At 41.4% G+C, this 27,918-nt stretch overlaps 1 protein-coding gene across 3 annotated transcripts in view; it reads right to left on the bottom strand.

Annotated features, from left to right (window-relative positions):
- Positions 1–1,400: 1,400 nt before the first annotated feature.
- Positions 1,401–27,918, bottom strand: part of LIN7A (lin-7 homolog A, crumbs cell polarity complex component) — a 35,288-nt gene continuing 8,770 nt past the window's right edge. For 2 of the 3 annotated variants that reach the window (XM_080971523.1, XM_080971522.1), the window contains 5 exons: positions 26,061–26,179; positions 10,628–10,699; positions 6,903–7,112; positions 5,785–5,991; positions 1,401–4,668 (listed from right to left, as the gene is read on the bottom strand). In XM_080971523.1, the coding sequence (XP_080827649.1) occupies positions 5,785–5,991; positions 6,903–7,112; positions 10,628–10,699; positions 26,061–26,179 (608 nt within the window). In that variant the 3' untranslated portion in view covers positions 1,401–4,668. The remainder of the gene's footprint in view (positions 4,669–5,784; positions 5,992–6,902; positions 7,113–10,627; positions 10,700–26,060; positions 26,180–27,918) is intronic. The other variant, XM_080971524.1, reaches the window with a different exon arrangement.

Genomic DNA, 27,918 nt, shown 5'->3' with positions numbered 1-27,918 from the left:
GTGGGACATATGCTCCTCAATGCATGAGACCAAGCACTGTGCAATCTAATACATTGTTCACATTGCACCAACATGAACTGCAGATTCATACAACTCTCCTTGTAAAGAGGCATACCAGTGGATTCTATTTCGACATTCACTGTTTAAAAACTTTCCTATGCAGCAAGTGGCTCTGCAGCCACAGTCTAAATACCTCTGCATGTCACATTAATAGTAAACTGGAACAGGAAACAAACATTCTGTGTAAATAATTTATTAAACCATAAGATCAAAATTGTGTTGATATTCACTATTGAAATATGAGTGACAATCTACTTATGCAATATATCCTTATGCACTGCCATTTTATCAAAATCTTTATTTTTCTGGTGGAGTTTGACAACAACGTATGCTAAATATATAACAACATTTTACAGGGTTGGCTATAACTGAGGTTTGTATTAACATAATACAGAATGTGTGGAAGGTGAAAACAGCTTCTGTACACTCAATTCTGACATAAACCCTTAAGCAATATCATTTTTAAGAAGCTAGATATTTCTTAACACACATCACATTTGGTAAACACAACAAACTAAAACCCAAATATAAAATTCCACGTTTAAAGTTGGATGGCACAGGGCTAATGTAGTTGCACTGTCCTGGTTCCAGACGTCACTGAAACAATACTAAAAACACAATTCCACACAATTATGTTTTATCTCATATTTTCTAAAGCCATGATCCTAAATCTCATGTGTTCTGTGTCAAAGAGCTATGGCCGTAACTTTAATTTGGCCTTAGAAGTACTTTTCTCAAATTATTTTCAAAAATCTTTGCACAAAGCACCACCCGACGTCTTACAAAGAGGAAAGTTTATGTGTGTTCATCGAAACCCATCTAAGCTCTGGCTAATTCCTATGGCTGTTCTTCTTTAAGGATGTTTTTCATAGCCATGAAAATTGTAGGATCGACTTCTATAAATTATTCCCAAGGAAAACGACATCCTTAGCAACCTTTCAACATGACTATTATTCAAATGGTTCTGAAACTGCATGTAAATTTTAACTGACGTTTTAATTTGATTACTTGCAACTAATTCACATGAATTGCACACATTATGAATTATCCTGATGACAGCAGGTGTCGGCACATCTTTTTATATTCTTGGGTCTGAAATTGGTTTGTTACAATGCCAGCATTTGAAATCAGTGGTTGAGCACTTGCTTCGCATGTGTAAGGTCCCATAAATCCTTGATGTTTCTGGTTAAAGACTACCGTATTTTTTGCTCTATAAGACTCACTTTTTCCCTCCTAAAAAATAAGGGAAAATGTGTGTGCGTCTTATGGAGCGAATGCAGGCTGTGCAGCTATCCCAGAAGCCAGAACAGCAAGAGGGATTGCTGCTTCCACTGCACAGCAATCCCTCTTGCTGTTCTGGCTTCTGAAATTCAGAATATTTTTTTTCTTGTTTTCCTCCTCCAAAAACTAGGTGCATCTTATGGTTTGGTGCGTCTTATAGAGCGAAAAATACGGTATTTTGTATCCAGGTTGAGAAAGAGCCCTGCATGAGACCTGTGGGGTTTAGGGTTCATTGAAAAAGATGAAGATGGGCTGAGTTCATGGCTAAGGGATGAGGATGTAATATCCTTTCCTAACCATCAGTAGCAATAGACTGGGCTGCACATGTAGTAGAATGGAGTGGTTAAATTCTGAGCTGGTAGAATGGACTGTATAACTCAGAAGATCTTATTTTGAATGCTACTCCAAAGAAGAAAAAGAAGGGGGGGGGGGAGAGACTCACTGCAAGTAAAAATAATAATCTAGTATGTTAATAATGAAGTCTGCTGTGCTGGAACCCAAATGAAGGGAATTGCAGGGGAGCATTCAAAAATATGATGCATCACAAGCAGTTCGAAAGCCAGGAACGTCCCCAAACATTTTGTTGTGTGAGGTGAAGGACCAGGTGGCACCTCTCCCTACAGCACAGACAGAAGCCAATTGAACTGGTTGATGAATTAACTTCAACGCTAGTGACAGGACAGGAGCCTCCACCACACCAGAGGGCAGTGCGGGGGTGGGGCAGGGCAGTCCTCATGGCAATATAGCTCTGTCCCTTATCAATTTGCCACCATTCCTGACATATGTTGCCTAAGGCAGCCACCTCACTCTGCCCATTAGTAGGACCAACCCTGCTGAGGGGCCAACCTAGAAGAGACACCAATCACATAACGAGCAATTTTGTGAATGGCTTTGTAAAAGTGGCAGGCGTGGATGGGAACCTTGGCATGGGGCGACGGGGCTCTTTGGTGCCAACGGAATATTCTCTTCCAATGCAAATAGCAGGCACTGGGTTCCAATTCCAACTGGGACTTGCAGATGAGGCAAAGGGTTAAAGCCCCTTACTGTTCTCACCTGGATAACCAACCTCATTTTTACTGCATGTGTAGATCAGACCTATGTTGAACAAGTCAAAGAAATCCTAATATTATTTTAGCAATCCTTTGTGCCTCTTTGGGGAAGCCTGCCTTCCCACTATGGGATAATAATGATGCTCAAGGTTTGTATAGCACTTTCAAGTGTCCATTGTGCTTCGTGTGTGCTAACTTATCTAGTTGTAATGCTTACAACAACCCTGTAAGGTAAGTCAGCATTGTTATCCCCCATAAAGTAGGGGGGCGACTGAGACTGAAAGGGAGAGTGAGTTGCCTAAGGCCACCTAGTGAGTTTGTGGCAAAACATGAGATTTGTAGCTCAGTTTCTCAGCCACTTGGCTACGCCAGCTTTCTTGACTAAGTATTTGGGTGTATTAAATCCAAAAACATAAACAAAATAAAGAATATATCTGAAAAATAGAGAAAATACTGATACCCTGTTTTATCTATTTTTCCCCGAAAAGAATTTTTTGTCTCATTAACATTATCTTAAAACATTTGTAATATATAATAAGTACAGATCCTACCTCTGGAACACATACATTCTGACAATATATATATGTTGGGGATATATATCTATAGATATAGATTTATTTATTATATCATATCATATATATCTTATAAATATACTGTAAACATTATAGATTTCTGAATAATTATAGCTATAATACTAGCAATATCTATATTTAAAAATACAGTTCAAGGGTCCTCTAGTCTTACTACTTACAGAAGACAGAATTAAACCTGCTGAACAGAATTTATGAATACACCAAGAGTAAAAATGCTTTTACAAATAAAATTCTGTATAAATTAGGGCTGCTGTTTGATTAAAATAAAGTTTAGTTGATTAATCCACTGATAAAAATCTGCCCAAATTGTTTATTATTATTATTATTTATTCTGTATATCCTATGAAGTGCAACAGTACACATGTCTACTCAGAAAGAAGTCCCACTGAATTCAATGGGGCTTATTCCAAGGTACGTGGTGGAGTAAGCTGCTACTCCAAGGTACCTAGGAGTAAGCTGCATAGAACTCAGTGGAGCTTACTCTTAGTAGACACGTACAGCATTGTACTGTTAAGGCTACATAGTTCCAAATGAGTACAAAACTATAGTTTTGAAGAAGAAAAATTCCTCCATTGTTTTTAGACGATGCAAGCATGTGGTGGAGCAAGCATGATCTCAGAAGCACCATTACTTCCTACGAGGTGGAGGAGGAAATTGCCCCCCATGGATTTATAACCACTTGCATTAAAAATAATAATTAACCATCAAAAACAAAACAAATATTAATCAGGAGCATCTCTTTCATCAAGTCGCAATATTTTGATTCAGATCCATTGATTAATCAACTCAACTCTGCAGCCACAGTATAAATATTGTAATAACTCCCAGGAAGGAAAAAAAGTAGAGAACTAGATTACAAACTGGATTTCAGATCAAAGTACCTGTACAAGATTGTGAAGTGAAGATGTTCTGCAAGATGCAAGAAGGGCTTTTGTAAGTGGTAACATTTTATAACTGATGCCATCTCTCCCTGAATTTGTAACGTCTTGGGGCCACAGGCCTCAATCCAGATAGGGAGATTTGTACATTTAAAAGGTGGTCTTCCTCACATGTATCACTTACTGGCTTAGGAACCATGGACACAAAAGGGGTGGCATTCAATTGTCAGCACCCAAATGTCAGCACATTGCTTTCAGTGTGCAGTCTAGAGCACTTTTCCATCTACATTCTGAATCAGCTAGTTCTGATCCTTTTAAAATCAACTAGTTCTGATCCTTTTAAAAGCATGGCTTAGGCTAGATAGGGCCAGAAATACTAGACAGCTGTTACTCTCAGCAGTGGCCCCATCTTGCATCCATCTGATAAATTCCCACTGAAGTATCACTGTAGAGCAAGCAGGGTTGGACCATAGACACATTCATTCATTCATTCATTCATTCACTACCAAAACTCTCAATTTTACAGAGTGTTCTTTTTCTTTTTTAAAAAGCCTTACCACACGGAACAGGAGTCAAAGAAACCTTTCATCCTAGGACTTCAGTACACCAAAAAACCTTTTTTGGAAGGATTTCACTATGTTATTGACCTGCCAAGCAATTCTTATGGCAGCCTTTCACAGTTTGCTGGTGAATGCAGCTGTTGTATTGTCATTGCTGCTGCTCTTTTACTGCATGTTGGAATTCAAAATACAGCTTTGCTGCTAAATTGTTGGATTCTTGGTTTAGAATTTCTTCTTCGAGGACAATCTATAATTAAACAACAACAACAGAAATATTGAGGAATTAACCAACATCTGTCCCTTCTGTCTATTTCCTTCATTACTCTTTTTCATCTACCATATACGTAGCCGCCAGGGAGTCACTACACTGGTATTGCCCAGCATTAATATCATGCAGCCATTAGTAGCCCTAGCAACTAAGGGCCAGTCAATTGGTCGAGCAGCCAGATGATAAGTGTAGTCTGCTCTTTTTTGCTTTGTGTTTGGCTCTGTAGCGAATGGTGGGGCAGCTCTGTTCACATGACCTCTAGTTGGTCATGCTGTCTCTGCTTACTGAAGGTAAAAGGGGATGGACCATGTGTCAGGATGGACAAGGATGGCACAGTGCAAATGCACCAGTGGGAGAACTGGATTGGTTCTGCCATTGCATTTGCAACCTTGCCCCTCTCCATCTATGTCTCAGTTAGCAGCAGTGATGTGACCACCCAGAGGTCAGGTGAATGTTGCAAGCCCACCATGCTGCCTGCTACTGGTCTTAATTGTAAAGAGTTTCCATACAACTGCAATTGTGCAATGGAGCCAACAGATACAACAACTGTATTGAGACCAGGTGTCCTGCAGAGGAATCCTATTCCTTGTGCAGGTGATGGAGCAGCTATGGATCCAGCTCTGGCCTGCTCTACCCCACATCAGGGTCCAACACTTGATGTTATCGGTGGGAACACTGCTGGAGATAGCTGCTCAACCGCTGTGCTTTTTAGAGGGTGCAGTAAGCCAGCCAACAGAGGTCAACGACCAGACACTGCCTCGTAACTCCCTCCAGCAGCACAGGTCAGGGGTTAGGACTGATCTGGTATTTCTGTATGATTCAGTTCATATTCCTGAATTTTGAACTTGAGCCTAACAACTATATTTGAGAATTCTGCATAAAATCTAAGTTATGAAATAATCACCTGCTGCTCTATTATCAATCAACATTGAGCAAGGATTTTAGGGTATGGCATGTCAAAGCAAATTATGGATTAGCACCTAAACCCAAATTGTTAAAGCAGGGCTTGTGAAACTACAAGCAGGCTATGGATCACAACATGCCAAAAGTCTTTTCTAATGGTAGGCTAAAAGCAAGACCATCGGATTCTCTCACCTACGACATATGGTTTTGTTGTGCATTCTGCTGCTGCTGCTGAATTAGCAACTGCTGCTGTTGTCTGCGCCGTGCTGTCCTTAGCTTCTCAAAGCGAGCCTCCATCTCATCCAACACTTTGGGAGTGTAGCGCACCACTAGCTTGACGCTGTCCTTAGCGGCCTTCAGGAGCTCCACAGCTTTTTCGTGATGCTCTCCTTCCACACTCTGATTACGAAAGGAAAGAATAGTGAAAAACCACATATTGCAAGAGCTGCCTTTCTATTAAGGACTTGGGTTTGGAAGGCAATACCTGAACTTCTTACCCTTTGCCTGCTGGAAAGTGTCCAAGGGAGAGTGAAAAGGCAAGAAAGCAGAACCCAGGATCAGGGCAGAAAACACAGTTCCAGCAGCTTTATAAAGCCTTAAAGTCTTTTAGCTTTTTGCAGTTGGTGCAAGAATTATATTAAATATGCAGTTGGCTTGTATTGATGCACCGACTGCAGGGATGAGTTCTCAGATAACTGGCACCTACAGATTTACTGCACCCCAACACCCCTTCTAAAATCAATATATGGCTACACAAAATCTCCACTTTGCAATTTTTGTATCTGAAATGTCACATTATGACTGCCTGTTGTTTTGCTTTGTTTTTGTTTTTAATTATCATTGACTTGCAAACTATTCCTGATATTGCATATCATAACAGCAGCTTTTTGTAACAACACAACAAATGTTTGCAATTCCACACTGATCCCATCAAGACTCAGGAGCTACATATAATGGTTTGTATCCAGATTTCACTCCAACCTGTGGGAGCATCCCCTCAGTGGAACTCATGGGACACTCCCAATGACAGACCAATAGGAGACAGCTTTTGCCTGTTTCTTCCTCCCACTACAGCCTCTAGGACCATCTTCCACAGTTCCTGAGGGTTAGGTGACTCTCTGAAGCAGTGTAGGGAGAGGGAAATGGCAAAAGTCTTCCATGGATGGAAGGAATATTTCCATCCATGGAAGGTGATGTCTGGACACAGCCCACAGTATTTCCAGCTACGACTTCTTACTTGCAGCATGGGAGCTGAAGCTCCTTCAAAAAGCACAGTTCATAAAAAAATAATAATCAACATGTTCACATACCACTCCATTAACAGAAAGTAACTGGTCTCCCCGTTTGAGTCCTCCATGCCTCTCTGCTACTCCTCCAGGAATTATGCGAGAAATATAAATAGGAGAATTTTGTTCTTTTCCTCCCATTACATTAAAGCCAAGGCCTTCATCAGTCTTTGGCAGTTCTACCACTCGAGGGTGAGAATGGCCTTCACTAGCTGCAAAGGCAGCAACTGTTGCCTAGAAGAAAACACATCTCTTCAGCATATAGCGAGTACAATGAAAAGCACTGGTGCTGACTTTGTTTAAAATATTAATTTGGATGAAACAGTATTTGCAGTTCCTTAATTTTAAGCAAATATTCCACAATTCTTCTGAATACGAAGTATTGATATGGAGCATTTAGTACAGAATTGCCCAAGGCCTCCAAACACAGTTATGTGCCATCATCGTTGGTATTATGACTGGGGTGCATGAATCCCAAGTTCGGAGTTTCACATGTGCTTAGAGGCTCCCATGGAGCTCCTGCACATTTGGGGATCCCTGTTTCCATAAACGCAACCCATGCACATGAAGCAAATATGAAAATCAGTTCTGTGCACTACTTGGAGAAGTTTTTCTGGGCAGAGGGATGCCATGATTTCAGTAGAGTTTCTAAATCTATAAGCAGTTTTCTATGTTCTCTAGAATGTGACCTCCCTATGAAACCTGAATAATAATAATAATAATAATAATAATAATTTATAATTTATACTCCGCCCATCTGGCTTGGCGTCCCCAGCCACTCTGGGCGGCTTCCAACAAAATATTAAAAATATATTAAAACATCAGTCATTAAAAACTTCCCTAAACAGGGCTGCCTTCAGATGTCTTCTAAAAGTCAGATAGTTGTTTATTTCCTTGACATCTGATGGGAGGGCGTTCCACAGGGCGGGTGCCACTACCGAGAAGGCCCTCTACTTGGTTCCCTGTAACTTTGACTCTCGCAGTGAGGGAACCACCAGAAGGCCCTCAGAGCTGGACCTCAGTGTCTGGGCAGAATGATGGGGTGGAAATCCTCCTTCAGGTATACTGGGCCAAGGCCGTTTAGGGCTTTAAAGGTCAGCACCAACACTTTGAATTGTTATTTAAATTGAATTTTTATAATGCAAACTCTTTCTGCTGTGAATAATGATAATAAAAAGTAAGCTTTGCCAGACTACAAAAAAGGGAAATGTTTTTTTCTTAAATAGATTAAAAATGTATTTTCAAAGTAACTTTTAAAAATGTTTTAACAGATTTGATTAACAACTGAAAGCTCTGCAGGGCCTTTATGCACACACTGAGCTTCATGCTAGCAGGGGCAGGCATGCAACATCCCTCAGCAGCAAAGTGGAATCTGTATACCATAGTCTTTACATGCGAAGTAGAGCCACTGGACTCTGGCAACGGTAAGGAGTGGAAGAAAAAATACTTTAATTAGGGGAGTTTAGTTTAAATAACTGTGTCGAATAAATTTAGGACTCCTGAAATTAAAACAGTTGCTGAAATTAAAGCAGCAGGAAACCAGGATTGCATTGCTTAAAAAACCCCAACAACGTTTAGAAGTATACCTTAATTCTCAAAATAAACCAATTTGCATTGTGGAAACAGACATTTTCCCACCAGCAACTGTTTTTCAAAGTGTTTTGTATGTTTCTTTGGCATGTTAAAATGCAGAAAAGAAGCTAGCTAAAGTTAAACACTTTAAGGGCTTCATTCATTTCCATAGGAGAGATATACACTAGAATCCTATATTTGCATATTCAGAAGTAAGTCCTATTGAGGCTTAGCCTCAGGCAAGTGGCTATAGAATGGTAGCCCCAAGCACATACATAACTCTTCTATTGAAATAAATGATGCTAGAAAGTGCTTAACTTCTGCTGGAATGATGCCCACGGTTCCTAAAGGTCCTATGAGAGATTGTTCTATTAGGGATGTTTAATGGATGGAACTAGGTAACATGAGTATGAGACCTTAGTTACATATGCAACATGTGTTATCATGCAAAAATTGTAACCATGCACACATTAAATGTCAAACATAAATGCACAAGATAATGCAATGCAGACAGCCCAGAAAAAACCAGGAAATATTGTGATATTGAAACATTGCTCTACAATCCTGCTGTTCTAAATGAATAAGAAATGAGAATGGCAAACCTGGAGAGTTTTTCACCTTTAACTGTACTTTTCTATCCACAGCAGAAATAATATAGAACACACCTTTCTTGGATAAGTACTTACAAAGCTCAAGCTCAAACCACTCTTGGATATGTGCAATGTTCCAGAAGCTGATAACATAATGGAGGAATTTTATTTAGACCTACCAATAGCTTATTAAAGTTAAAAAGTACTGCATGGCTCAGAATGGTGTGTTTTTTTACTCTCTAATAATCTAAAACACATTATTTTAATGGCTTTAATAATACATTTAAAATAATGTTTTCCCTACATCAAACTTTGGGTTTTCTCCATTTCAAATCAACAGGATTCTTTCACTGGAAGTGTGGAAAGAACATTAGCATTAATTGCTTTGATTTGCAAAGAACGGTGTTCTTAGGTTTGTGTGCATATGCTTTGTAAAAGTTCTACAGTTTTCTTAGTTTTCTTTCCCCTGCCTCACTCATGCAGAGAAAATTCATTCAAGTTTTATCAGTGTTATAAGGCAGAATCTATTCCATAAGGAAATGTGTATTTTATTGCAAACATTTATTCTCTGCACAATGTGAACACAAAAGTACATTTCAGATTTAGTTACAAAAGCAATGGGATGGATTGGATAAAATGCTAAACCACAGTTTAGCATTGCAAGGATGATTCTAGCCTCCCACTGGGCTTGCCCATGCCCCTCCCCTCTACACAGAATTCCTGAGGTGTTATGAAGCTTTCACTTCTGCTTCGATTAACCTCAGGTTATTGTGTAATCTGAAGCCACACAAACAGTGGTTAATCTTAACTATGGTTGGTGGAAACAAGCTAACTTCAAACCATAGTTTATTAACTTAACTTGCTTATCTGAACCCCATTTCACGTTTTAGATGGCATGCCAAACTTTGGTAAATCAAAGATGGAAGAAAAAACTTCCAATCTCCTTGGAGTTGCACCAGATGGGAGAAGTAGGAAGCCTGGGAAAAGCAAAGCTTTTTGTAATGATAAAACCAATGGTTTAGTGTTGCAACTGAACGCAGCCATTGTTTCTCTTGATGTTGGGCACATACAAAGATTTGTAAGGATTCTTCCTGAAATTTCGTCATAAGGCCCTGTTTTTCAGAAGTGACGAACAACACACAGCTGCTGCTGCTTTCTGTTGAGGAAATATGTGTTCAGCATCTCTGAAAGTGAGAACCTTTACTGTCCTAAAGGCAGGCCTGTGCCATACTATGAAGAAAAAAAAATGTTACAGGAGAACTTAGCTAAAGAAGCGCGAATGGCCAATACTTTGTTCTATGCAATGAAATAGTAGATTTGACCTGAAGCTGGCTCCCCGCTCCCCACACTGCAAGCCTCTTTATTCTGGAAAGCATTCTCTTTTCTTAAGCTACAGAAGCAGCAGCACAAAGGTTGAATTTGCCATTATAGTTGTTACCTGGAAAGTAGCACTGGTTCTAGACTCTGGGCTGCCACTGATGTCTAAATTTTCTTACAGTCTACACACGAATACCTGAAACATACACGCGCACAGTCAATTACTGGGGCATCTTAGGAGGGTATATCTTAAAGCTGCAAGCACCCTACCTTTGCTGTTGCCCTTGCGCGGAATTCGGGGCAGCCATTAACGTTTATGGTTTCATGCATATATTGATATACCTGAAGTGGAAAAAACAAACAGAAGCAAAACGAATCATCGAGTGTTTCTCTGCAAGTCAAAAAGCTCTGAATACAATTTAGTGCTTGTTTGCCTGGCCAGTTTGTTTTTTGTATTTCTCATGTCATAGGACAATGCTACCTCCAACAGCCTTTTTGTACTATAGATTTAATAATCCGTATGTCTCCCCTCAAGGCTATTGGAAGCATATTGCCATATTTCAAGCACTCAAACATCTATATTTGATACACAGAGAATATGTAACACTTCTTTGGATTGCCATACATGGAACACTTGAGTGGGCCTGGGTCCCCATAATCATGTAAATGGGTGCATTTCATCCTTCACACTTTATATATTTCTTGTAAAAAAACATGAGTGTTGCACTGGCGTGCACAAAGCAAACACATCTGCCTTATGAAGTGTAGAGCCCTCTTTAATTAAAAAACAAACAAACCACTTTTACATTTAACTATTAGCAGCATGTGCCAGGAGCAGGTCAGCAATCAATCACACGGCATCAGTGAATTAATTCTTTCTTCAAGGAAACAAGGTTGACTCAGGAGGCCATGCCTAGTGAGCACAGCAACTCGTCCTGGTAGATCTTGCCCCTATGAGACAGTTGTGGGGGCTGAAGGTCCCCACCTTCCCACAGTTCCCTAAGTCTCCTCCTCGCCTGTGTCCTTCCCAAGCAATCTGATATTCTGCTGTTGTGCCTCTCTTCATACTGGGTCCTGGGAGACCAGGGGGGAGAGGAACTGGTTGTAGCATGAGTAGGAGACCCCCCTGGCTTCTTCACCAGCCTGACTCATCTCTGCTTCTTGTGCCCCATCCTCTTCATTCTCCGCTTCTACCTCTGATTCTGCACTGCTCTCTACCACAGCCTCTTCCTGCTCACCAAACCCTGTTACTTCTTCAGCTTCCGATACCTTCTCCACCCAGTCTGCTCCCTCTGACCACTCGTCCCACCACCCATCCCCTGGCTCTAAGTTTTCTTCCCTTGGGGGTTGCCCAGCTGCTGTCTCCCACCACTCCTCTGTACCCAGCCAGTCCATGACATTAATACAAACAGACACACAGACACACACACAAGTTTTGCCTGTCTTTTTGTCAAGAAGCTGAACTTGTTAGCAATGTGAACTCCGGTAGTAAGACACCAACAAGAGCAAAGAACAAAACACCACTTTTCTTGATTTCTTTTTTCACACAGAACTACTAAGAAGATAGGCCCTTTTAGTGTGGTTTAATTATTTAACACCAATCAAAAAATAGGTTGCATTGTTGACTTTCTTGGGGATTTTTTCAAAGTTTAGCTAAGAGTGTTCTCTTCTGCTGTAGAACTGACCAGTGAAACTTTCAGTAAAGGCAACATTGCCATTAAGATACTTTGGACTAAGTTGTCAGTTCAGACTTTGGTACTTTTGATGAAGATATAGATGAAGATATCGACAGTGTGCAAAGGCTGTGAAAAAGGCAAACTCCATGTGCAGACTTTCCCCCCACTTTTGGTCCTGGCACAACAGCAAAGAGGAGTAATTTTCTTTTAAAAAAAAATGTTTACTACATAATCTAGGCACATCACTAACGACATTACTGGATGCCCTAAGCATGGTCCCTGTTCTATACCCAACAGAGCACAGGATCAGACTCTTTGAATATCTGTGAACTTCTACATTCTTATACAGCGGAACTGTACTCAAACAAGTTGCAGCAAGAATGCTTAGTGCACTGAAGATACCTACTGGCATATTTATTAAATTTGAAATTGTAGTCCTGTGGCTCTAATCAAATACTAAATCATCAAGACATCCTTAATCATCTCAGGTCTAATTTAATGTACCATGACTTATTGGTGTGATAAATAATCAAGTTATAATTGCTTTCACTTGAATACTCACTCCAAGTGAAAAATGTCAATGTTTAAATAATGTAAGAGGCCATCAATTAATTTCAGAGTCTGCTTGATATTATGCTGTTCTGCTCAATAGCAATAAACACAAAGTGGGTACTATGTTTGCAGTACTAGTGTGGAGGGACATATCTTTCTGTTTCTGCTCTAGGATCCAGCAGTGTTTTTTTATACTGGGACAATAGCAGGCAGTACTGTACTGAGGAGACATCTGTATGTGGGTTTGAGCTTTGAAAAAGGATTTTTTTGGGGGGATGATAGCACCTTTGGCACCTTGTTCCATCTGCTACAGTGTAACACAAGAGCAATTTTCCAGGACCAACAGCACAAAACATACTTATGTGGACATGTTTTGTTTTTTGAAGGCTCATGGGGCACAGCTGGATGCTACAATTAGTTCACAACTGCAAGCCAGAAGTGAGGAATAATTGTAAGACCACAAAAGATACATCTGATTTATCTTTTCTTATTACAAGGAGGAGGAATGGATGCTGCAAGATAGTGTGGTTTGTCAAACTGGAAATTAACAATAATAATAATGCTGCCACTTAAAAGGAAACTGATTTCGAGTTGCACAGCTAAGTCCACTTAGAGTATACCCATTGAAACCAATGGATAAGTTAGTCATATCAAGTGATATCCATAGGTCTGCTAATGGTATGGCTTACTTGGTCCCAGCCCTCTGAGCATAATTTTTGGTGATGCAAATGGATCTTTGATATCCCTCTAAAATGCACTTTAGTATGATTTAATGAATGAGCAGTATGATTATTTTGACCAGGGTGAATCTGGTTCAAATCCTACATCAGCCATGAAATGTTCAAAGGGCCCTTTCACAAGCTTTCAGCCCAAACCACCTCATGGGGTTGCTAAGAGCAGAAAATGGGGAGGGTAGCATTTATGTTGCATTCAGCTCCTTCAAACGAGGGCAGCATATAATTGCAAGAAAGAAATGCTGTTTTAAAGAGAGAGATGGCAAATAAAAAACAAGGGCCACAGTCCTCCTCATTATTTAAGCTGCCTTCATTTGTGCAGAATTTCAGCAATGATTTAATGAGCTTTAGATCAGAAAAGACTTGGTCCAGGCAGGGTTGACCAACATAGTGTATTAATAATGTTTGCATTTTATCTTAATCTTGAGAGATATGCTTTTTTAAAACAGCACCATCCCTTCTAATTTTGAACTCAGGTGGTTGAGTGCCTATTAGTTTTGAAATGAAACTGAGTCATCCAAAAATACAGAAATGGTTTCTTCATATTTCAAGGACTCCCTAGGCATGCAGAAGGCTAAAAACCCCTCAAACCTGCCTGACCATAACTAGAGTGTTTATAGAATGTTGAGAGGGGTGGGGGAATCTAAAGAAACCAGAAGGGAACTTCTTAAATTTTGACAACTTGCAGGTCTGAAAACAGATGTTTTAATTTACTCTTGAATGCCTTGTCCCCCACCACAATAATTTATTTCAATATACATTGGAAAGGTCAAACAGTAAAAATCTGGCTGATTGACAGAAGTTAGGCAGACTGGGTGAGTCTTTCAATTAGGTCTATGGTTGAAAGCAGTTGAGGCAAGGAATGTTCAGAAGTTTACTGTAATGAATAATACTCTCTATATGGGGCTGCTTTTAAAGACAGTACAGAAACTTCAGCTGATACAGAATGCAGCTGTTATGATGCTTGTCAAGGGGACAGGCATTTGAATCAATGCTATACCAGTTGCACTGGCTGCCTATTTGCTTCTGGCCTCCATTTGAAACACTTGTTTTGATTCTAATCAATTAACCCATTTCACTAATAACGCATGTGTTCTTATTAACTGCATGTGTAGTTCAATGCTTTTGAGATCTGGGTCAAATTAATAGATCTAAATGATTGACAATTAGCAGGCTGTTTATTACTATTATTAGAAACTGGCAAAAATATCCCAATAATTTTGAACTGGGGGTAGCCAAGACTATATTGCCAATAACACACTTGTGATTTTTTTTAATCATACTGCCGCTCGCAGCTAACGGGAACATGGAAATGATCAGTCTTTGGAGCCTCGTAATTAGTATATTGCTTATGTATTGATCTATTAATACAGCATCAGTTTAAAAGTGTAAGATTGCCTTTGCTCAATCTGATCAGTGATCCATCTAATGCAGAATTCTGTTTCACTCATGGCCTGTTAGATGCCTGTGGGAAGTTTATGTGAAGGACATTAAGGCAACAGACATAACCCGCTGTCTGTACTAACATCTTTATTCACCGCCTCTGAATTCAGGGATTCAGTTTTGTTATCATGGCTGATAGCTGTTGATAGAACAAGCAGCCATCACCTGTGTACTGCAGGGGCCAGCAAGGTTTATCTTGCCTGGGCTGGATCAGTGCTGTGGTGATCCCTCCGTGGACATGCACGCCCGTGATTTCCAGCATCTGTGCATGCGCATACGTGATTTCCAGCACCACGGAAGTGATTCCCCACGCCGTGCTGGTTTAGTGTAGTGCGTGAGTGGGCAGCTCAGTTTGGGGGTGGCTTGTGGGCCAGTCAAATGACCTCCGTGGGCTGCTTCTGGCCCATGGGCCTTAGGTTGCTGACCCCTGGTGTACAGCATCTTCTGGTAGAAAGTTGCTGTAGTCCTATATAAAAGGGCTCTGGCAGCAAGCAAGGATCACTAAAGCTCCAATCCTACCAAGGAGGGCAAAAACCAAAGATGGATGAACAGCAGGGTAGATGTGAGGTAAAAGAAAGAAAGAAAGAACACTTGAAATCCTTCTTCCTTTAAATGTATCCCTTTTTAACATTTCCCTTTTCATCATGGGAGAGATTTAGACCAACTACTGAGCTGGTCTAAATCTTCCCTATCTTGAGGGTATGTCAGAGGACTGTGGCAATTTTGGATTATTTGGCTCCAATATGTTTTCTGGTCCTTCCCTTGCACAGTTCCATCATGCCCCCTTTCTGGCCCTACTGATGTCGTGGCTCTGACATAGATTGTGCTGGGATATCAGGCGTTCCCATGTTGGTGGGGAGTCGGGATCCAACCTTGGCTCTCCCTCTTCAGTGTTGGAAAGGGAGATCCAATGTATCCTATGGCCCCCGAAATGGTCTCTCAGGGGTAATAGGATCACCCCCTAAATCTACTACATGTTTCTGAACCATTATTGCCCAGGTTATGAAAAACACCCACTGCACTCAGATCAATTTTCAGCATGCGTTATATGCTGAATGCAGAAAACAGTACCACCTGACTCCTAGATATGCCAGGCAAGGATGCACTGAGGTAAGGAAATGCATATGTATTGTGGCTGTCAAGCACATCAAAAATTAAGCTGATTAATTATAGAAGCTTTAGCAAACTAATTAACCACTACAATTATCATAAATTATAATGTGCAAAATAAAATTATTTCAAAGACAAAATGAAGTTCATTTGCAAAGAACAAGAGCCAACTGTCATGGGGACAATCTGGAGGGCCACAGGCTTACTGATCTACAGAAAACATTGACGTGATACCCACAAGGGGGATTCTAACAGGCCAAATGATTCTTCGCTACTGCAGTTACTAAAAATACTGCTTTGACAGGACAGGAGAAAGCATAGTGGCAACAAACCCTTTTTATAAAATGGAAATTCAAATCTCTTGTGAGAATAGGAAAAACAAGAACAGAGAAGAAGCGTAAGGAAAAACAAAAATAAGGTCCCAAGTTCTGCTAATCAGGGAGGCACCACTGCTCAGTTTTGGAACATGATTTGAATACAGAAGATAATGGCAACCCCAGCTAAAAAGGACTCAGCAGATCAGGCCTCTGTCTGAAACATTATAGTACTGCTGACAGCTGATGCTAACTGTACTGTGATAGACGCACCAATGGTTTGACTCAGTATAATTGACATAATCTCCACCAATGCATAAAGAAATGGCCTATTACCTAATGCAGCTTTTACTTTGCTATTTACATTGTGGGCTGATGGTTAAATATATGGGCATATCCATACAGGAAGATGGATATGCTTCTTCGGGCACCTCTGCTGTTGGAGGCAAGGTGGGTAACTGCTGGGAGAGGGATTTCCCAGTGATGGTGCTCCAGTTAGGAATGCTTTTTCAAGAGAGGTCCTCTTGACACTTGCCTTATTCATTTGGCAGCAGGTAAATGTCGTTTAGGGATGCGGGTGGTGCTGTGGATTAAACCACAGAGTGTAGGACTTGCCAATCAGAAGGTCGGCGGTTCGAATCCCCGCGATGAGGTGAGCTCCCGTTGCTTAGTCCCAGCTCCTGCCAACCTAGCAGTTCGAAAGCACGTCAAAGTGCAAGTAGATAAATAGGTACCGCTCTGGTGGGAAGGTAAACGGTGTTCCCGTGCGTTGCTCTGGTTCGCCAGAAGTGGCTTAGTCATGCTGGCCACATGACCCGGAAGGTGTACGCCGGCTCCCTTGGCCAATAAAGCGAGATGAGTGCCGCCACCCCAGAGTCGGTTACGACTGGATCTAATGGTCAGGGGTCCCTTTACCTTTACCTTTTTAAACATCTTTTATTATTATTTCCCTAGGCACTTTAAAGTCAACTTTATGCCTGCTGTCTTACCCAGGGTGGCGGGATTCACCGGGGCAGCAGATCCCAATGATGATCATTCTTCCGCCCTTAATGTAAGCATTTCTATATGAATTTCTGTAATAAACTAACAGTGAAGGTCATTGCACCCACACCATACATTTAAAACACTTAAAACCACTTTAAGAGTCATGGAGAATCCTGGAAACTGTAAATTGATAAGACTGCTGGGAGCTGTAGATCTTCAGTCAGCACTCTTAATAAACTACAGTTCCCATGATTCTTTGGAGGAAGCCATGGATGTTAAATTGAGTGCTTTAAATGTAGCACATGCTCCACATCAGGGAGCTATGGGTCTTTTACAACAGTCTCAACGTCTCTTGTCCTTTGTCCCCCCTTTTTAAACTTTAAAAGAAACACATATTTTTACATTGTTTTCAGCTTTCAGCTTCTTTTCTGAAAGTCAGCCTACATTTGCAATTACACACAGAAATAAAAACGTACAAAATTGTGTTCTGGGTCTGCGCCGCAAGTCTTTTAAAGGCCTAGCAATGTCCCTGCCTTTCATGCAGAAGACCCCTGATTATTGCCTGATAAAGAAAGGATTTGATAGTATCTTATGGAAAATACCTCCTGAGACTCTGGAGAGCTACCATTCAGCACAGACAATACTGGCCTGCATTGTCTGACTGAGTATACAGTAGCTTTATGTGATGATTTGAATAAAAATAAAATTGGTCTGTTACTAAAGCTGTTAGAGCTTTGGTATGATACTCTTTTATTAATCTGGAAAAAAAAGTCATGTGCTTCTGTCAGGACAGTGTTAGCAGGCCTCCCTTGGAGACAAACATCTGCATCATTACGCCAGCTGTCAGAACAATTGGATGCCATGCAAGAAAACTATGTGTCACTTTGCCTCATGCAGTGGGGATGATGATTCATTAACAATCCCAAACCTGCAATGAACTAAATCTCATTTAGCTCTCTGTGGAGCTATGACATTTTTAATTACAAAACATACCACAAGAGTATATGGGAAAAATATAAAGGTCACCTAATGAAATGTTTCTTTGAGAGTGTGAAGAAGAGGAAATTAGACTTATTTTACCATATGGGGGGGATGAATATTAATTATAGTTAATTTCAAACCTTATATTTGGAATTAAATATCCTGAAAAAGCATCGCATCTGAACAAAGGAGGGATGAAGTGCTTCCAAATACAAGGATTTAAGATACTGATATGGATTTCTGCTTTGCACATCTGCCTACTTGCATCCATCTCAGTGTGCTTCCACACCAGATCTGTACTTTGCCTTCTGACTTCACTGTGAGCTGTGGAGGGAGGGAGGAACAGGGTGCTGAATGAGATGCAATGGAGCATTTCACTAAGAAATCCCTCAGCAGCCCAAGAACAGACGTCTGATTCTGATCATGGTTTCTTTAGGGAAGAACAAAGATCCTGGTTTGGATAAATTATTATTTATACCCCGCCATTCTGGGGGGTTTCCCCGGCCACTCTGGGAGGCTTCCAACAAAATATTAAAAATACATTAAAACATCAGTCATTAAAAACTTCCCTAAACAGGGCTGCCCTCAGATGACTTCTAAATGTTAGATAGTTGTTTATATCTTTGACATATGATGGGAGGGCATCCCACAGGGCAGGTGCCACCACCGAGAAGGCCCTCTGCCCGGTTCCCTGTAACTTCACTTCTCGCAGTGAGGGAACTGCCAGAAGGCCCTTGGTGGTGGACCTCAGGGTCCGGCCAGAACGATGGGGGTGGAGACGCTCCTTCAGGTATACTGGGCCGAGGCCATTTAGGGCTTTAAAGGTCAGCACCAACACTCTGAATTGTGCTTGGAAACGTACTGGGAGCCAATGTAGGTCTTTCAAGACCACTGTTATGTGGTCTTTGGACAACATGGCATGTCAAGGTTTATGGGTTGTTGCTCCTGCTTGTGCTATGGGAGGAGTGAAGCAGCAGGGATGGACTTTGGGGCTTTCAAATTTCAGTGGTGCTCTGTGTGAGCCCAAAATTCAGCACCCCTTACCTTCCGTTCTGCTCAACATCATAGTTGGGACACCCTGCGGTGCCCCTTGGGCTCGGTGCCCAGTAGAGCAGAACTGGTCACGCTGCCCTAAATCTGCCTCTGAAAGCAGGAGCAACCCGGCAGCATACTTTCTCACAGCAAGCCATGGTTTATGGCTTATTGCAACATGTGAACATGGCCTACCAATGCAATCCTATGCATATCTACTCAGAAGTCAGTCATATTGAGTTCAGTGAGGCTGGTTTTCAGGTAAGCATATACAGGATTGCAGCCTATGTCCAGTGCTCATCTTCTGTGCAACACTCAATCACTTTTAATAGGCTTTTTTTCTCTCAAGAGATGTCTCCCAGTGGACTTTGCTAACAGTGGGAATATAAATACGTCGGATGACAGTGCACTGCAGACCATCTCCACCGTCAGCTGCAATTTTGCTCAACAGTGGATGAAGATGAATAGCACTATGTGCTTTAAGTCTAGGATTTTGTAGAACTAACTATAGTACTGCATGGCAAAGCAGAAATTTGCAACAACCTGCAAGCAAAGGGAACAGGTAGGCAAGGTCCATAAACAAATCTTACATAACAAACATGGCTTACATAACTATAAATAATTGTGGCAATAACTGAAGTGAATCAGCATCTACAAATGTGGATTGTTCTATAGAATTTAAGGGACTGACAAGAGCAGCACATCAATATCTTACCATTTGCTAGTCAAGCTTTCTGTATTCATTCCTACCCCCCAACCGTTAGTTGTCTCATCCCCTCCTGAGGGTCATCTAAGCAACCGGGCATAGCTGAAAGTATGTACATTGCTGGTGGTCCAATATTTTCTTCCCCTGCAACTGATTTTTATCTTAGAGTCAGTAGGGGACCTCTGATTACACTTCAGTCCTTTCATGTGACTCTGAATTCTGAGGTATTAACATTTGTAGCATCACTGAAAGCAGCACAAAACTGTGTATCACTAGCAGTCGTTTTAGAACTCCTGTAGTGAAGTCATCAGGATGTAGCAGCCGTAAATAGGCTTAACAAAGCCTCTTCTTCAGTAAATCTTGGGTTGCCTAGCCGACTCTTGTAATTAATGACAGCAATCTGACGCATGAAAAAGGCAATCATACCTAAAAGTTCTGATTCATACTATTCAGGGCTTTGTGGCAGCAATGCCAGGGAGCCACTGGTTGTGAAAGAAAATACTTAAGTTTGTCATTTGGCAAAAATTACATTTAGTGCCCTACTTGAGCTATAGCAAATGTTATCATTATACTAAATGTATGCAGAAATACCCGCTTGTGTGGCTTTTTATACCATGCATTCTAGCTGCCCAAAACCATGATGCACAAAGGGGACAGCATAGATTTTTCTATCGCCACACCCATCCCTGTTTCCAGTCAAGTCTCCTACAAATATTCAGGTTCTATCAAGAGAAGGGTATTCTCTATTGCTTTGGAAGACAGGTCACAATTGTGATGGTTGCCCAGCTGATGTGAAGACATGGCCAGTCTGCAACACCCCCAGTTTATGTCGGCTGTCTCCTCTCCACTTCCCCTTCCTTGGGAAAGAGATACAGCTCAGTGGTAGAGCATTTGTTTTGCATGCAGAACATCTCAGGTTCAACCCCCATACATCTGCTGATAGGGATGGGAGAGACCCACAAACAAAATCCTGCAGATGCTACTAGTGAAGGCAATGCTGAGCTAGATGGCCCCAATAATCTGACTTGGAATAAGGCACCTTCCATGCTCCCAATGCCCAAGCAAGAAGATCTCTAAGAGATGCAGTTTAATTTTCTGCCTGGGAGGAAGGGTAACTTCCCAGCCACCACTGAGCAAGTTCAGCCTCTTTCTTTTAAGTCTGCTGGGTCAAAGTGTATCTTGTGAAACCACGGGAGGAGAAAGTACCCAATAGTGCAGATGGAACCTGTTTTTTGTGTTTTTTTACAGTCATGTGGAGGGAGATTTGGGGAGGCAAGGAATAAATCTGCCCTCCCTCCAAGTTGCAATCCCAGTAACAATCAGTTTCCCACAGCTGTAAGCTAATTCAATAAAAAAACAGATGTTGTTGCATGCAAGACATTAAGCATGACATATACCTCTGACCCTTAAAATGCATTGGTGATACAAGACCAGATATATTTTTGGGCTTAGCAGGCACAGGATCTAATCAGATTTCTAGACAAAATTAGCGAGCCTAGCTGAGCAAGATTTATATTATTAACACAAAATAAAATAAAATAAAAACAACATTTCATGCTTGGGTGACATCTGTTATTGCTGAGGCTTTCCCAATTTATCTTTTGCAATAGGTTACATGTCTTCTCCCTAAACCCTGGTGAGAAGCAGATCCCTTCTGAACTCCAGATGCAAAATATAAGCCACATTCACCTAAACCACATTTTAGGTCTACATACATGAGGTGGAATGAGTCTGAGAAAAGCCTCAGATTTGCATGCTCCTTCCTCAGTCCCCTGTCCTCCCACTTAGCTGAGGACTTTGTGAGCAACACTTTACATTGATTGGCTTGTCATTGGGTATGAATCAGGGCTTATAATCTATCAACCATGTTTTGAAGTCGGCTTGCTTTTGAAAATGACCAGTGTTTGATATGCAGTTAATTATAGACTATAATCTCTGGTTCACACACAACAAACTGAGATTAGCGGGAAAGTGAAAGTAAACACTGGCAAACTCCTTCTCTTGGCCAGATGGGAGTGTGCAAGCCTGAAGCTTAACTTGGTTTCATGGCATACATGTGGCTGCTTTGAACCAGAGGTTCAAAAAGCAGTGCAGGGCTGCATGAAAGCTGTTTTGCAAACATCCCCATCTTCCTCTTTGAACCTCTGGTTGCAATCAATGAGAAGGAAATAGGATGGTGTAAAAAACGGGTTTATCCCTCATTTGAGGGGTGTGGGTGTTAGGGGAATGGAAGCATCCATCACTTTTCCTAATGCCCCCCCCCCCCTCTGCCTTTTTGCCCTCTGTGATGTTGGTCAGGCACTGACTACAGATCTTTTCACAGCTTCATGGAGGAGTCATAGAAGGTCAAACCTCCCTCTCTGGAAGCATGTCTCAGGGAAGGAGACACAATGAATCTATGGTGCCCCAAACACCTTCCCAGGGACCATAGGATTGTTTAATATTTCTTACTAATGGAAACAGGTTTACCACACCTATCAGCCAATCACCCATTCCCACCACCCTTCTGAGCAATACCCCTCCCCACCCTCTCACTATATATAAGGGTCTGGTGACTTCTGTTTCAGTGTATCTGAAGAGGTGTGCATGCACACGAAAGCTCATACCAAGAACAAACTTAGTTGGTCTCTAAGGTGCTACTGGAAGGATTTTTTTTTTTTTTTACAATGGAAACTGAAATAGTGATAGTTCACTGATGGACAAATTTCAAGAGAGCACAATGAAGGTATTAGTTGTGAGTGTGTAGAGCAGGGGTCAGCAAGGTTTACCTCACCTGGGCCGGTTCATTCCCGTGGAAATCGCTCCGTGGGCCGGATCGTGTCTGCGCAGACATGATTTCCAGCACCGAGGAAGTGAGTCCCTGCTCCGTGCTGTGCCGGTTTAGCGCAGCACATGGGGACTCACCAAACAGGCAGCTTGGTTCAGAGGCAGCTCATGAGCTGTTTAAATAACCCCCGTGGGCTGCTTGTGGTCCATGGGCCACAGGTTGCTGACCCCAGGTCAGGATGGGTTGTTTAATTTCATCCCTTGTAAATGAATCAAAGCCTATGTTATGAGACATATTGACTGTATAACAAAATCAGTGTTCTTAACACACTGATTTGTGGGGACAGATATCTGTAGAGCAAGTAATGGACATTTTGGGATGATAAAGGTAAAGGTAAAGGGACCTCTGACCATTAGGTCCAGCCGTGACCAACTCTGGGGTTGCGGCGCTCATCTCGCTTTATTGGCCGAGGGAGCCGGCATACAGCTTCCGGGTAATGTGGCCAGCATAACTAAGCTGCTTCTGGTGAACCAGAGCAGCGCACGGAAACACCGTTTACCTTCCCACCGGAGCGGTACCTATTCATCTACTTGCACTTTGACGTGCTTTCAAACTGCTAGGTTGGCAGGAGCAGGGACCGAACAACGGGAGCTCACCCCATTGCGGGGATTCGAACCGCCGACCTTCTGATCGGCAAGTCCTAGGCTCTGTGGTTTAGCCCACAGCGCCACCCGCGTCTCCTTTTGGGATGATACCTTCTAAATATTCCTCCACCATGGCTGAGATTATTGCAAGGCACCAATCAATGCCTCAGTAAGCGTAGACATTTAAAGAAAGTGAAAGCATCCTTTCATTCAACATGTGGTTTCTTTCCAGCCTTAGGCTATGTACACATTCACAGTTTAAAATGCACCAAGGTCATTATGCACCCCCACTCCCATTTCAAGTAGTATTTGCAGGTTGTTGTACACACCAGAGAGGGACTGGGGATGTCAGCACCCAATGTGCATTATCTGTTGGGTCTTCCTGCCCCTGCAGTACTCTCCCCTCACCTCCAATTCCTATTTCTGAAGCTGTCATCCATGCATGTGCAATGGCTACCTCAAATGTACATACCTCAGCTTAACTCCAAAGTGGATGTGCCTTAAAATTTCCTTTATGATTTAAGCTGCTTTAAAAGAAAATGCACCCAGGAGCAGTTTTTCTCCATAAACTACAGAAGAGCTCTGCATTGTGGGTAGCATCACATGTACACAGATTCAAAAGCCAGTGGCAGGAGTGCACGGGAGCCAGAGTAAATGGTAATGTGCGCACAGACCTATTTCAAACCCCTTGTCATTTTCTTGTGGTAGGAGTGAATGAGTTTCGAAAAATCAAGATCTTCTCATGGTGTAACAGTCACTCAGCAGTCGTAACTAATCAAGAGTTGATAACCTGAGCATACTTTAGTGCAGCTATGCAATCACTTAAGAGGTTCATCTGTTTCCTCATTGTGAGCTCATTTTCTCTGTTTCTGGAACAGTAGTTTCTTTTTAAGACGTACAAGACTAGTCAGAGGGATCATGTTAGGTACTTGGCATAAATATCAATCTATTTCTTCAGAATTCAGCAATAACTGGTTAAACATATAATTATATGCTCTTTAGGCTGCTGTCTTATACCTAATTACCTGGAAGGAAACATAATTGAACTCAATTACACTTACTTCTGAGTAGACATATGTAGGATTGCACTGCAAAACTGAACTTCATTTTCTTGCTATTAATGGGGGTGTGGAGGTCAGCTGTCACTAAACAATAGCCCATAAGAGCTTTTGTGGGCTATTCACTGTCTTGTCAAAGTCCAGCTAGATAGCTTTTAGTTCATTCAACCGATAGTGAATCACAGTCTAAGTAATTTTCTGCTTTCCTGAATTTTGCACCTGTTACAAAGGACTGCATGTTGGCTGCTGTTCAGAACACTCTTCACAGATGAATATAAATGTAATCGACATTCCTAGTAGTATTACAGAAAGGCAAATCTATACCACATAAAGACAAAGCTACAATACAGCCTGTCATCAGTTAGAAGCTTTTAGTTGGTCAAATTAAAGGCCTTCATCATGATAGCTACTGCAAATCAAAGACAGCACCAATCTTTTGCAAAAGAGCAACATTATCTTTAAAATAATTTAAAAACATACACATTAAACTACTGTACACTGTGTGTGCTGTTTCTGTTAGCCATCAAAATATTTCTTCATTTAAAAACAGTGTTTCATTCTGTGTACTGTTATTACCTAGGAACCCTAGTGTTTTTGTTGCTGCTGCTATTGCTTAGATAATAAATAAATCAGAATAGTGGCAGGCAGTCCATAGAGACCAAGGAAGAAAATGGAGGCACTTGCTAATTTTTAGGTACAAATTGCTATTTCCAAAGTGTTTGACAACACACTCCTGGAACAACAACTTTAAGGCTATTTTAGCCGACCATCTAATGTTTAGGTGGCTCTAGGCTTTGTTGTAATTAAAAATTATGAAGCAGATCAATTTCTCTCTTCCTTCCAAACACCTGTAAAACTGACATGAACATGTTAATGGAATTAAGAAGGGAAAATATAAATGGTTTTCTAATGAGTAACAGCAATGTTGTGAAGATGTCCATAGTGCCTTCCGTCCTGCCACAGATCACAAAGTGGTAAATCTACAGGGCTGCAATTAGTTAAGTAAGTTGAAGGTTTATTAGCCCATTTAAAATTTCTCCATGGAAGGATGCTACTGAATAATTAGTCAGAAGATTAAAAAAAAAAAGAAATGATTATTTGAAAAATAAGTACTTTAAAAAAACTAAAGAAGGCACTTGCCTCTTCTAAGATGATGCTTACTGTTAATCTATTTATAAAACTGGACTTTTCCTTTAAAAAATATTGTTTGTTCACAGGGGGAAAAAATATGCAGGTTTAAATTGATTAATTAAAACTCCTACCTGTGAGAGAATGCCACTGAACGTAGTGTACATCATTTCCTGGTAGCCATGCATGGCATTGTGCCCATAAATCAAACAAATATTTCTTTAATCAGATAGCAGATTTATAAATTAGCTGACCTCACAAAGTTCTCCTTATGTTATGTGCGATAGAAATTACTACACCAATGGAACATATTTATTAAGAATCTGCTGTGTGCCTTAAGACCCCGATCTCTCTTGTTCGACACAGATGATTGGACCTCACAAGGTTCCTGAGTTATTACAAACGTTCATTTTTTTTATGGAGGCAGTAAGTCTCTGGACAAATGCCGCTGACTCTTATGGAAACGTAATAGAACGATTTTCACTTATTTGCATAATACAGCATAATGTGCAGTGGCTCGTGCACATTGTGAGTCTCCCCATTAATAAATACAGCCAGCGATTCATTACCATACCTCTCTGATAGCTGTACAAAACTCACTCTGCAGTACTTTTTTAAGTGACTGCAGCTTGTGTCCTGGTACTTCTCCAGCTTCTTGTAGTTTCTCCAGCAGTTCAATTGCTCTGGCAACATCTGAACAGATAAAAATAAGGCAAAAGGTCAGGGAAGGACACATTTTGACTTGTATTACTGCTGTTCCAGCTACACCAAGGAGCATATGTTGCAATTTTCAAATTGGACAGTGAGATTTTGCCACCCCACATCCCCCCTCCCATCTGTTCAAGTTCAGTTCTGCGTTCTCACTGACTTAAAAAAAATATGACTATTGCTTTAGGCTGCAATCCTAGGCAGTCATACATGCAGGCATTGGAAAAGAGCAAATATTGCCCAAGGGGTTTTGAAAGTTTTTCCTACAGTCAATCATCTAGTTAATCAGGTAAGCCCACTTGGGCAAATCTTACAACACAACACACAAGCTGACACAATGCACCAAGCTCCTACATGCTTGACATACACCTTTCCCTCATTTTGGCAGTCTTAGTAAAAAAAAAAAAAAGAGGAAAAACCCCCTCAAACAACAACAAAAGAGCAGCAGAGTATTCAATTGTGGGGACTGGAATACCAGGATAATGGAATACATTGGATTGTTCAACAGTGGAACATATTACCTCTCAGAAGGTGGTGGGCGCTCCTTTGCTGGTGATATTCAAACCACCAGTGGTCCAATGGACATCGGCTAGGGGTGCTGTGGTTGCATCCTGCATTTGTACATTTTGCATTGAAGTGGGGTTGGACTAGATCAGGATTTCCCAAACTGTAGTCCAAAAACAGTTCCCTTCATCCCTGACCACTGGTCCTGCTAGCTAGGGATAATGTGCTTCGAAAACAGCTGGAGACCCAGGCTTGGGAAACACTGGATCAAATGACCTCCAAGGTCCCTCCTAACTCCCATGATTAAACCTGGCAGACCTGGTCATTTTGTTATTCCTAGGTTGGTTTGGGTACCTTTCAAGGCTATTAGCATTAATAATGGTCCTCTTTCGATCCTAATGCAGAGCACTAGGCTGAATGCAAGGATCTCATCACCTAATGCATGGCCCACAGATGTCTTAACTTCGGGAACACTAATGGAGAGAAGAGATGATGGCTCTGACCCAGTTCCTCACTCATTCTGGTGACAAGACCTGCCAAAGCAGATCAACCTTCTGTCCGCTGCCCAGAGGGACAGAAATGCAATGACCACAATAATGGGACGAAGAGCTGTTTATCAGCAGGTGCCCCATGTTTGCATGATAAAAAGTTGCTTGCTGGCATGCTTGCTGCCTCCTTGTCTTGCTATTTTGTGAGCTGCATGTATAATGTGAAGGTCTGGTCCTGATTTATTAATTTTGATTGACTGATGAGATAAGGGAAAACTACAGCTTTAAAGACAGTATCATTTTCTCCTGTTTGGTCTAGAGATGTGAAGGCTTGAGGGGAAAAAACAGGTGGGACCCAGTTTTGCTCCATTTCCTCCCTTATTTATTTCTTTAAAAATTGGGGGGAAATGGAAAAAATGGGTGAGAGGACCCCTCCCCCTGCCCCATATTTTTCTGTGGTCCCCTCTCTGCTCTGACTGGCAACAGCTCTCCACTGGTCAGGCAGAGGTTTGCCCCAGTCTTACTATCAGCAGAACTGAGCACATGTATTTACCAGGAAGACACAGAGCCAATTCATGTATGCATTTCGGTGTGGCAGGAGGTTTGTATAGCGTCCAGGCTATACAACAAATCCACACCAGAACACACATTATGCTAAAACCTGGGAACAGCTGTAATGAAGCGTTAAAACAAGTGCTGTGCCAAAAATCTCTATTTTTGATGAGAAAAACT

This window comes from Podarcis pityusensis (assembly GCF_964106645.2).
Source record: "Podarcis pityusensis genome assembly, chromosome: 10".
NCBI lineage: Eukaryota > Metazoa > Chordata > Lepidosauria > Squamata > Lacertidae > Podarcis > Podarcis pityusensis.
Note: the sequence above shows the minus strand (reverse complement) of the source record. Positions and strands in the feature narration are given on the sequence as shown.